Here is a 12467-nt window from a genome sequence, read left to right as displayed (position 1 = left end):
AATAATTTTCAATTATTTTATTTATAATTATTATTTAAATATTTTGGTAATAGTTTTTTCTCATTCTAATGTAATATCATAAAGACTTTTAGGCCAAGGATATTAATTTGATTGTTTTGATTTGAGTACTCCAGAGCACTAAAAATCATACTGTTTTGTTTTTGTTTGTTTCCGAAGCTTTATTATGTAATAAACTTTGTCTTTTGTGAGGTTTCATTACTATAGACTTTACTGTTGCTTTTATGTTATTCACAATTACTAAAGAAACTAAAATCCTAGTTAGATAATAGTGATAAAAACTGTCTAGGCCTAGCTAGGAGTAGGATTGTATCCCACCACGACCTCAGCAGGTCGGTGCTCAAAATGACAATTGCAGCAGACAGATTTGCATTAAAGAGGAAGTGATCATCACGGCCTGGAATATAAAGAGTCTCCATGATTTAGTAAATTCACTGGATCTATATGCAGACAAAGTTATTATAAAATAATTCCTAAATTGACTTCTGCTTATCATTGAAATTATTCTTGTTGTAGGGATGCGATTGTGAATATTATAACAAAATATTGTAGCAAGGAACTTGATAATTACGGGAGATGTGTATCAGAAAACCCAACTTCTTGGCAACACGAGTGTAATGAATTGAAGAATGAGGCCACTAAGTGTTCCTCTCAACAGTACGTTTATATTTAATATAAAGCGCGTCTTCTCACATTCAGGCAGGTTCCCGGTCCGCGGAGCGAAAATCAAATCGAACGTAACATTTTTCGTTTTCACCACGCTCTCCACGCGGCTATGCACCAATCTATATGTGCGTACCAACGTGAAAACGAAACGTTGGATTTTTCGGCGCCGGACCGAACCCGTGTCGGAACAGGCGTGAAAGACGCTTAATTCATTCATCCTCTTTTTTGGATGAGAATAATATTATCTTAATCTTATTCTAGTTTCAAACACTTGCCTATTAGGCCTATATGTTATTATTAATTAATTATTGCTAATTATTAGCTTTTCAAATATAACAAGTTATTAATTGTTTTTCTGTGCCCTTTTGTTCACTTTGAATAAAATAGGTTTAAAATCGATACAAAATTAGCGTGTAGGATGAATAGCAAGTACGATGAATAGCCGCTAACGTATTATTTTTTCCCCAGTCCAATAGTTCAGAAGATAAACAAAGAATGCGCAGAAAGTTTTAAAGTGTATGCCACTTGTTTGAAACAACATCCACAAGACGTACAGCAGTGCATAGCAGAACTTGAAACATTCTTGACATGCGCAGAACAGTCATCGCAGTTATGATAGAAATATAGTCAGATTTAAGTTGAAAAAACATCTTTGAGAAGGAAGAGGAAGTGAGGGATAAACTGAACAAATCAGCAGGAATGAAGAGGACAATAGGCCTAATTTTCAAGTGAATCTAATGGGTGGTCTTGCATAAACTACGCTCGACACAAGTGAGGCTCAGTTGCAAAACAGAACAAATGGAAAATGACAAGTTTTAAAATATTAAACTATTGATTTGATTTTGAAAATCATGCTATATAATAATGAACAGTATTAAAAATAATAAATATATATTCAAAATCTGAAGGAATGTCGCTTTTCTGTCTCAAATGATCACCTACAGTAGGTGAAATAAGTTACCATCAAAAATTAATAATCGATCGCAAAGTATAGAGCCCTTATTAAGAGGACACCCTCATAACTCAAAAATGTTTCACTATTATTATGGGCTGTCCATGAATAGGAGGTACGTATTGACAATGAGGAGACTCTAGTTTAGTTAAATAGTACCTCCGGGCTAAAAATGTATGGCCGGTATTCATGAAAGAGGATTATCTCTAGATTTAGTCCTGGACTCGAAATGGTATTCATGAAAGGGGACTTTAGTCCTGGAGTAAACCTGTACTAAAACCGGCAAAAGGTAGATTTTAGAAAGTTGCTGTAGTACCGCTTTTTGACGGAAAAATAAACAGGATTTATAGAAAACTTACAAATTATATTTTGAAATAAACATTTGAAAGTTTGAACCGGAGCTACACTTTAAACTACCTTTCACATTTGTCCGTTTCAATGAACGGAAGACGTAAGTAATGGAATCGAGGTGGAACAAGTGTGAATAGAAATAAAAATACATATATTTAATATGTTTTAGATATAAAAGTATTGTTCGTAGGCTAAATGACAGTCTCCCCACAAAAATATAAAATTCAGTTGAAATCATATTACCGATCTTTTGGGAGACTGTATGAATTAATAATGTTATTTTTAAAGCAAAACAATAACAACAATAATCACAATAATAGAGTTAACTACGACGCAGGTAGAGAAACCATTGAAGCATCTGTCATGACGTATTCTAATCATGCCTTCATTAACACGTATTCATCTTAGAACAAAAGTGTCAATATTTGAAAGCAAAAACAATGACCCACTCTACGGAACAAATCACATACAGCCACTACGATCGTAATAGACACTAAGCTAATTTACTGGTTATGTATTTACACTAACAATTTAGAATGTATAAGTATCAAGTGTCGTCTGTGTGATTTCTTCCCGCTGTTTTTAAATGTTCGGCAGACGATAAATAATATCCTAAAACAAAACAATTCGCGTGCCATTTTCTTAGGTCAAAATCGTTCAGACTTCCCGCGTTTAAACACTGTAGGCCTACACTGAGATACTTTTGATTTTATCTTTTCGCTATTGATTTGATTTTTGCTAGAACAAAGAATGAAAATAGGCCTAGACTATGATCCAGATTTTGTTTATGCTTTTGTTTTGCTTTCCGTAAATACTGTCTGTAACTGTGACAAAGGACTGATTAAAAATGTTTACCAACATGTTCAAATAAAACTGTATGAACATATGTTATGAAACCTTCACTCATTAAGAATGTACCAATAGATGAAACAAAAGTTCGTTAACTAAAATTAGGTTTGTAGTAATACTATTACTCGAAATGCCCGACATGTATAATTATATTATTCATTAATCATGTTAAGTTTCATTTAATTATGGTACTAACGAGCAAGAAATAATTTGAAGACGATCTAAGTTAAATTGAATTACTGAAGTAGATTTTACATTTCATTGTATAATAAAGCATGTACAAGCAAGGCAGTCTAACATCAAGATACTGAGCTCGCCTTGTCAAGATAGGAACTCGTCCTTTAATCTTATGTCTGGCTGCGACAAATACCACAGTACTGGAGTACTACCGGTGCCGCCGTGCGTTTCTATTAAGGGGCGTGAAACTGATCGTTTCGCAGCCAGAGATAAACCCTTTGTTCCCCACAGCTCAACTACCACAACTAGATTGCCTAGGTACAACTATTAAACATTATACGAATATATCTCTTTTTCTGCCTGCTTTAATAAAATTTTTTTTTATCTTTTGCAAAAGTAACTTACTATTTTCACTCCCCACCGACAAAATTCGGAATCCCCACTAGTATCGTAGTATCAAACATATTTTACTAAGCAGGCGACACTAGATAAAATACATACATTTTATTTGTCTAGCATGAAAGAAATTAATTCGTTGTTGGCAGCTCATAAAATTCATAGACCTAGGTCTTAAACACTTTAGAAATATAACATATTTTAAAATGTATTAGACGTACGGCAGGCCTACTAGGGCTAGATAGTGGTTAAACATAGGTACAGGATAGTGAACGGGATCGTGAATGTACAGGGGCTTGTTGTAACCAGTTCAACGGGGTAGTCCCCACTCTTTTCGAATGATAAACTGAATTTAAAGGAGCGAGTCACCCTCGAACCAATGCCGATATTGTCGGTAAGCGACCCTCCCTGCCACTCGGGCCATTTAACTATACTCCAGAAGAACCACATTTAGGCCGGTTATACATTGAAACACGTTAGGACTACCACGAATAAATAAGTAGGCCTAAGCGAGATCCTGCCCATTATGCAGTACTGTTATTCACATATCACTACCATGCAAGATCGGCAAACCGGCCTAGGCTATCAGTGGGAAATACAGTAATAAAATGAACGTATTACATACCTGCCTTAGTTTGCAACACCTTTTTCTTGTTCGTCACAAAATAAAATTTCTAGCATTAAAGTGTCAATAGAAAACATTGTTACGACTATTTCCTCGAGATGCAGCAGGCCATATTTTAAAATCTTTCACAGTTTTCCTCTGTGTTTTTGAACAATCGGAAAGCTGGGTGCAAAATGTATAAAAGAAAATCAGGAAAAAACGTCAGAGAATATGTAAATTGCTTGCATTACTTAGAGAATAACAGCTGGAAATAGCGGTCAAGTTTATATACAAAATCTGTATTAAATATAGGCCTATCACACGGTTAATATTTACAAGTCATTTTGGTAGGACTAAATTATTATTATCTATATAATATATATTATTATTATCTTATCTTCTACTTCATATTTTTGTAGCACCGGTTTGAAAGAAAAAAAGACTGCTAAACGTCGTATCTTGCATCAGTGTAATTCAGCATGGTCGTAAATAACTATATTTTATAAATAAAAAACATAAAATTTAAATACAAAGTTGTCTTTTAAATATCGTGGATTACGGGCGATGTTTGCACACAGAGTCAATGTGTGTCAAATATTCTTTATATATTTTGTCCGTCTTATAAATGTTTATTGTCGTATCTTCGTTTCCTATTAAGTTTTATTATTTTACATTTCAAGTAAAATTTAAATGTATTTTATTTTACTATATGTTAATGCCAATTTAGTAAGTTTAGCTTAACATTCTACATTGAACTTCGAACTTGACAGGCGTACAAATAAAACAAAATTAAATGAAGCTAATATACGTTTTACTTATTAACCACGTTTTTCTGTTTTTATTAAACCATTATGCAGTGAGAGAGTTACTTCTAATCTCCATCCCAGGTGTACAAATGAAATTGGTGCCTGGTAAGGTAAATATTGCACTGATGACCAGCTGCATTATGTCAGTACCAGTATGTATCCATACGTGCTTGATCCAAAAATGACGGGGGTAATAATATGTACAGCACTTCTTTTTTTCACATTAGGCGCTTTATTAATCCAGGATAATATTATTAACGATTTTGTTGTTTTTAACGCTTTCCAGAGTTTACGTAAATGAATGTTAGCCTACAAACGTAGCCTACATAGTTCTAATAAGCCCCGATATAGTTGGCAATACAAACGCAAAACCACATCTATAGCTTCCAGCATTTATTCAGCAAACAACTTACACGATAGAGCTACAATAGCCCCATGCTTAAACAACAATGACATAACACTGACACAACGACCAGAAAATGCTAATTATAATTGACTGAAATCATACAGGTTTTACTATAATCTCTCTATGCTGAAACGCATTAAAAAGAAACATAATATTCCTGAATGTGCTAATTACAATGTGAAACTGTATAGATATATTTCTTCAGTTACCCGGTCTTACCAAAAAGTCTGTTAAACCACGACAATACACTGTAATTTCACACAGCTGTCGGCGTTCAAACATTAATGAAAATAGTGTACGCGCGCGTCGACTTTATGGTTCAGCACCTAGGTATTCAGTATCATGGAAATAGTTGAATTCAACTATTTGCAAATGTTAAGATACTTAATGGAAATTTTCATACGGTACCAGGCTCACGCTAACCACAAGTAGTATTTGGGGTGTATACATTTAGCTTTTTTCATCCGTCCCTACCATATTTGCGACTTCATAGTGACCATAGTGACAATAGTCACGCAATATAATCTACCTATATAATAATATATTAATAACTATTTACATTCTATAACTATATTATATATATATTTATAATAATATCGATGTCGTTTTCAACAGCTGTTCTGGTCTTTCTCTTTGAGTACCATCAAATTAAAAATTCGCTACAAGTATTTTCATGAACAAGAACGTAGCCGCACCACTGGTCATTAAAATACCATTATAGAGCTACTGGACTTTTAATCTTCCGTGGGTTAGGAGCTTCAAATAGTGCGGTATCCTCTTGACTTTTGTCCGTGGATGTCTTGCATGAGGCCTGCGGCTTTCGTTCGCCAGTTATACCACCAGTAGGCCTACATATACGTTCGGAGTAATCTGCACGTCTTGTCCACCTGTTTCGGTGCGATTTTCCCCGATCATAAGACATTTTTTGGAGTTGATTAGAAATTACGTCATACTTGTGTTACGATTGTGGAGAGCACATCATCACGTGACAGCCACAGTAGGAATGGCCACATTTTCCACATGGAGATTTAGAAGCTGAAAGATAGAAATAGTAGTGTTTATGAATTTTTTTTTTATAGAGCAATTTAGACGTACTTGCGTCACTTATTCGTTAAAGTCGAAAACACGCTAAAGTTCAAAAGTTGATAATCTAGGCAGGTTATTAATTATGAGACATTGTGGTAGTGTGGTCATTGCGTTAACATTACAAGATTACCATATTATTAACAATCAGTATTTGTAGGCTTAATAACATTATGTAAATTCAATTTGTTAGATGCACAAATCTACCTAAGGCGATGCATCGTGTTCTGACTATTATATTCAATACTTTAAAAATCTTTCATTTTTATTTGTTGATTATTAAAACACAATATATAAAGAAATTAAAATTTTTGTTATATTTCTCCGATGTCTGTTTTTTATCATTGCAAGTCATCATTTTGAAAACCAGTTGACTATGGAAACGGTTTGACAATAAACGATCTACGCAAGAAAACACAACATAACTAGACTTCAATTTTCTGAGAAGTTTAGAGTTTATCCAAACATTTACAACAGTATAGTAGTAATAAATAATAGGAAAAATAATATTAACAATATTAACTTACGACTTGATGGTGAGCCTTCACTATGACTACGAGTCTGAAATTTCTTTTGGCGGGCTCTTGAGTTTTGAAACCATACTTGGGTAACGCGTTTGCTGAGTCCAGTGATATTAGCAATGCGTTCCAGGTCCTGTCCATCCGGATTACTGTCCACCTGGAAATTCACCTGTAAAACTTCTAACTGGTCCTCGGAGAATGTAGTGCGGACACGCTTAGGACGATGGGCCATTCGTGATTGCCCGGATGATGAGTCGTATGCACTGTCTGTTAAAACAAAACGCATTTTAATAAATATTATATGTGGCCTAGGCTTCTCTATCAAAATTCAAATAAGCTGACTTAAACTTATTTTCAATATTTTCAACTTATTTTCATTTATATAAGAGTTTAATCATCACGTGTAGATTATCTATAATAGCACTTTATCGAAATGTCTTACTGTATTCTTTCCTCCTCGACCACACGACAATGACTCGCAGCGTTCGAGCTGCGGGACCTTCCTTCCCTTTGCAATACGCCCAGCCTATGTTAGATCAGGTTCTTCGTAAGGGAAAATGCCGAGTTCAGTAATTCTCGGCCATGATGACGGGTAAAACACAAACCAAGTTGCTTATCTAAAGCTGTGTCTACACTATCAAACTTTATGTGACAATTGTGATGTGCCCAAATATGGTAGTAATGTGACATCACTGTCTCCACATCACGTCATCATTTTTTTTTGTCACATAAAGTTTAAAGAGAGCTTAACACATAAAAGTATAACTACCTCCGTCACTTGTTCCAACTTTGAAAGACGTTTCGATTAATTCCATATAGTGTGCTTTACAAAGAACCCGGTTGTCCATCATAGCGAATTCTTCACCAGTTGAAAGCTGCCGTTTGCAGTTGTCGCACGCAAAGCATGCTAAATGGAACACGTGGTCTTTGGCTCGTCTTACCCAATCACTCGACTGAATTCCTCTATTGCATTTTGCACATTTTGTGCCGAATTCTCTATATAAAAAGGAAAAAATGTCCTGCTTTAAAATGAGTTAAGGAAAATACTACTTTTATAATCACCCGAATGTTTTGAAATGTTAACAATAAGACATAATAAATAAGGCCAGCCTCTAGACCAGAATGCAATTCTGACATTTATTAATCTTTTTGCTTAAACAGGCACTAATGTTAAAAAGTTCAAATGAAGAAAATTCGGTCTTATCTCTTCCTTGAGGATTGGATTTTAAAGAAAAAAAACACTATTTTCTTACGTTATTTTAAAAACTGAGCACATCATGGACAAAGTTAAGATGATTATTTCGAACGGACTGACTGCACCAGTTTTTAAATTTACCAAAGAATTTATCGATTCTGTAAGTGTAGGGTACAATGCTGCATTATCAGACAGATTTAAATACCTAATCTATTTTATTTAGCTTTTGAAAAACGTTATAAAGGTCTCTAAATCGATACAGCAACTTGGAAGTACCGCTTACATAGGCCTAAAGGCAGTGGATTGTTTACGCGTAGAATTCAATAAAACTGGATAAAAACAAATGATTATGTTAAGTGAACAAAAGCCTAGATAAATACAATCCATTGACATTTATAATGACTTTATAAGGTAATCAATACCAATTGACTGTTAGCATTGGAAAAGTTTGACAAACCAATTATGTGTTTAAGAGCACTTACTTGATGGGCTTTATTTAAACCCAAGAAGTGAGTGTCTTTTTCATATATTTTAAGTAAAAAAGTTCCGATCCGATTTTAATTGGAATGTAGGCCTATCTATCAGTATCATCATCATCATCTCTCGGGGAAATTAACAAAAGAAGGAGATGGATTACCTTACAATAAAAAGTATCCAAATTTCAACAACACAAAAATAAACAAGTATCATATGAAAATACCGTGATACACAGTCACACGTGTTTCATATGAATCTCCTAATATCATAGACCTAACCCTTCCCTTACATGATACAAAACTGGATACCATACTGGGAAAATATTGTCATATGTGGAGATACAGCACTGAGTGTCGGGTGGAATTCCGATAATAAACTGTTTAGGCCTAACTTAGCTGAGCTTTTTTTTTATCATCATAAAACGTTGCTGTTTTGTACATTAAAAGAATGCGTGTGAATTGGTACCTTCATATTTACCAGCCGTACAATGTTTTATAAAATGTAGGTTTTTAATTAATAATAAAAGTAAATATTATTATATAAAACTAAAACGGGTTTAAACTCTTAACACTGTATGCGTATTATTAATATTATTTATTTTCTACTTTCGTTTTTACATTATCAAATATCAAATTCCTGCCCAAGAACCATCTTCTTGTTTAGTTGCTTCCTTTTCCCTATCTTTTCTTCCGAGATGGTCAATAATTTAATTCATTTAATTTGTTATTCTAATTTGTTTGTGCCTTTTTCTTTATAAATTAGGCCTATATTTATTTTAATTTAATTTGTATTGTTAATGATCTGCAAATATTGTTGAAATAAATAAATAAATACTTAATAGTAATATTTGTTCTGATGATATAAAGTTTGCGGTACACCACGTATATTTGTTCTGAAAAGAACTGTTGAGTTTCTCGACGTTTCGATCAATATGCTTTGATCGTCCTCAGGAGTGAGAATATTTGTTCTTATATAGCGCTTATTGTACAATTCGTAAAAGCGCTTCTCATTATTACCCAGTCATTTTTTAGATCAAACACGTATGAAAACATACTTCATAAAACTTACCTAGTATAATCAAGTTTACAATACACCTGTCCATCTTTGAAGTAACATGCATGATGACCGCTGAGGCTACAGGTGCACATGCAGCAATGCAGACAATCGGTATGCCAGGAGTGAAGACCAACTTTCAAGAAGAACCGATCCGATATAGGATCTCCGCACCCCTCACATTCATCAACATCGGACTGAAAGAGAAAAATGATAATGTAAATTATATATAAGATAACCTGTAGTAGTAGAACTACTCCGGTAATGTTCAATCAAGAATGGTTAGACCTACTAAGGCGGTTATAAAAATAAGTAGGCGCGCCTGGAATAGAATGTGAAACTTGACTTAGCACAAAACAATAGTCTTCAATAAAGAACCAGGGCCGTTATTAAGTACACTTTGTGTTGTGTCTCTATAATATCAAATTGGTATTCTCTACCATAAAAAAAAACACTGCCATAATACATTCGTTTTAAAAACAACTATATAGTTACGATAATTCTGAATTTAATACCGAAATACAGTAAGAAATTAATAATAATCCTACAACAACATACCAACATACTTAAGAACTTCAGTAATTAAAATCATAAGCTACGACTTCTAATCAGTTTTTATTAGGTTTTTTTCTTCTTTCTTTTTTATATCAAATATCAGTGTCATACATACACTTTGTAGGTCAGTGAAGGCAGTACTAAGAAACGGCAACGAGTATAGCTTTTAGTTTAACTAATGAGAGATAAAACGCAAAGGGTCAATTTTAATCAACAATGAATCGCACTTTTTTGTTGTTAAATGTAATAAAAAAAGTCAGTAAAACTTTATAGTTTTTATAACCGGCATGTCCATTACTACACCGCTTTTACTCATAAATGTGGGCTTTGTCTTACAATCTAAAAAATGTATTAAGTTTTAAGATGACGTGGTAACCAGAAATCTATGAATGTTTTGATGGTATAATAAAAACGGACTGTGAACAAAGGAAAAGTTTTAACGTTTTTTAATTTTAATCATATATTTTTTGACAGTTGCAATGTTTGTTACCAAAGTAGTGAATGAAACGAAATGTAACGAAATGAAACAAAATGTAACGAAATTAAATGAAATGGAACAGAATATAACGAAATTAAACAAAATGTAACAAAATTAAAACAAATGTAACGAAATTAAAACAAATGTAACGAAATAAAACAAATGTAACGAAATTAAAACAAATGTAACGAAATGGGGAAAAATGTAACAAAACCAAACGAAAAGTATCGAAAGCAAATAAAGTTTGTTACTTTACTATTTCCTGCTGAGTGCAGAATCCTTACTTTTGGTTTTTATTCATCTTTCCTACAATTTCGATTCAAACTATTATTTAATGTTTATTAATACAATTAGTAAATGTGGTTAAATTACAGATATATAGTAAATATATAGATAAATACAGACAGCAAAGGTAGAGTGCAAAATGTATTGTTGTTTGTAATTTAGTAAATGGAGTAAAGAAAAAGATTTAAAGCAAAGTTCAGAATGCCTCGACAGTGTCGATTGTGTATAAGTATTTGTAGACATATTCAATAATATTAATACAATAACTCAATTTAGATACGTGGTTAATAGGTAGAGTGTAATTGTATCATGTCGGTTGTTTAAATGAAGAAAAATGAAGACTTCTAAATTATGATTGAATTTTCAAATAATATGTGAATTTAATGTTTACAAAACTGTAAAGGTTTGGTAGAATTGTTAATGTAAAAATGAGGTTTACTCCATGAACCAATTTAATTAACATTTTGAAATAATATTTACAACAACGGTTTATTTTTATCTTAAAACTAAATTTCATTTCCATAAGAAGCATTGGTACTTACCCTCCTGTTATTGGCGAATTTATTTTGCTGTTGGTTGGGTTTGGAAATAAATAAATAAATACTAACAGTTAGGTAATTTCGTGTCTTACAATAAAAGCATATGAGTAGGCCTAGGCCTAGATTATTTATTTAGAGCATTAGAAACTCTTAGGCGACCGTTACTAACAAAAATACGTCGTCATTCGACGGAGAATTGTTAAAAGTTGTGAAGGTCCATTGGAGGTACAGCACTATCGTGGCGGTTTTGACCCGGCCATAAAGACATTTGCTTATTTCTTCTTGACACGATAACTTGCGTTTAGTTGAATTTTGTTCAGAGTACCATGATATTAATAACATCATAATAAATAATAATAAATTTCGGGTTAAACCTTTAGTAGAGTTTCTTTCTTTGATATACGTATTATAAACACATGAATTCTTTACCTTATCAAATTGTTTCAAGTTCAAAACTCAACACTTTTAAACAAACATATGACTCACACATATCAAAAACGTATTTCTTCCTGACAATATAACAACTGACAACAACTAACAATGTCTGTACATTTCGGTTTAATACTTTTAGTAGAGCTTCTTTCTTTGATATACGTATTATAAATACACGGAATTCTTTATTTTACCACATTGTTTCAAGCCCAACACATCTAAACAAACAGATGAATCACATATAACAACTATGAGAGGAGGCAGTCTTGTTTGCCTCCTTATTTCACTTATGGTAAACATGACTCAAAGATAAGCAACTTACCGACATGCTTTCGTCGTCACTCGTATCCTGATCTTCAACCGAGCCAGGCTCTGTTTTAATAACCACATTGCCACTGCCTAGAGTGCCCAGCATTGGATAAATACTTGATCCTAAACTTTCCTTAGATGAATGAATCCTCATGTGTTGTTCGTATGATGTCATATAAGTTTGTTTTGTGTACGATCTACACACGGATTTCTCGTCCGTGTCCGCCAGGGACACTTTTGAAGCGTTTAACCAATGGAATTATCATGTGTTCACATCGACAAATAGGAAACTCTGTGAACGAAGCCACGCCTTCA

General features: G+C 33.3%; 2 protein-coding genes across 2 annotated transcripts; one reads left to right on the top strand and one right to left on the bottom strand.

Annotated features, from left to right (window-relative positions):
• The first annotated feature begins 118 nt into the window (after positions 1-118).
• Positions 119-1625, top strand: LOC140046328 (coiled-coil-helix-coiled-coil-helix domain-containing protein 5-like). The gene is made up of 3 exons (XM_072090931.1): positions 119-186; positions 535-675; positions 1153-1625. Coding segments are annotated over exons 1-3 (291 nt in total). The 5' UTR covers positions 119-184; the 3' UTR covers positions 1301-1625.
• Positions 1626-5728: 4103 nt separating this feature from the next.
• LOC140046327 (LIM/homeobox protein Awh-like) lies at positions 5729-12280 on the bottom strand. The gene is made up of 5 exons (XM_072090930.1): positions 12166-12280; positions 9570-9751; positions 7599-7825; positions 6836-7096; positions 5729-6260 (listed from the first exon to the last, which is right to left on the bottom strand). The coding sequence occupies exons 1-5, from the start codon at positions 12256-12258 to the stop codon at positions 6184-6186; spliced, it is 840 nt and encodes a 279-aa protein (XP_071947031.1). The 5' UTR covers positions 12259-12280; the 3' UTR covers positions 5729-6183.
• Between the last annotated feature and the right edge of the window lie 187 nt (positions 12281-12467).

The sequence above is a fragment of the Antedon mediterranea genome, chromosome 4, assembly GCF_964355755.1.
Source record: "Antedon mediterranea chromosome 4, ecAntMedi1.1, whole genome shotgun sequence".
Classification (NCBI taxonomy): Eukaryota; Metazoa; Echinodermata; class Crinoidea; order Comatulida; family Antedonidae; genus Antedon; species Antedon mediterranea.
Note: the sequence above shows the minus strand (reverse complement) of the source record. Positions and strands in the feature narration are given on the sequence as shown.

Coding starts and splice junctions, on each gene's coding strand:
- LOC140046328 (XM_072090931.1), top strand. Junction 676..1,152: donor ACTAAGTGTTCCTCTCAACA/GTACGTTTATAT, acceptor TTTTTTCCCCAG/TCCAATAGTTCAGAAGATAA.
- LOC140046327 (XM_072090930.1), bottom strand. CDS start 12,258: ATGCTGGGCACTCTAGGCAGTGGCAATGTGGTTATTAAAACAGAGCCT. Junction 9,752..12,165: donor GTGACGACGAAAGCATGTCG/GTAAGTTGCTTA, acceptor TTTCTCTTTCAG/TCCGATGTTGATGAATGTGA. Junction 6,261..6,835: donor TGAAGGCTCACCATCAAGTC/GTAAGTTAATAT, acceptor TCTATCTTTCAG/CTTCTAAATCTCCATGTGGA.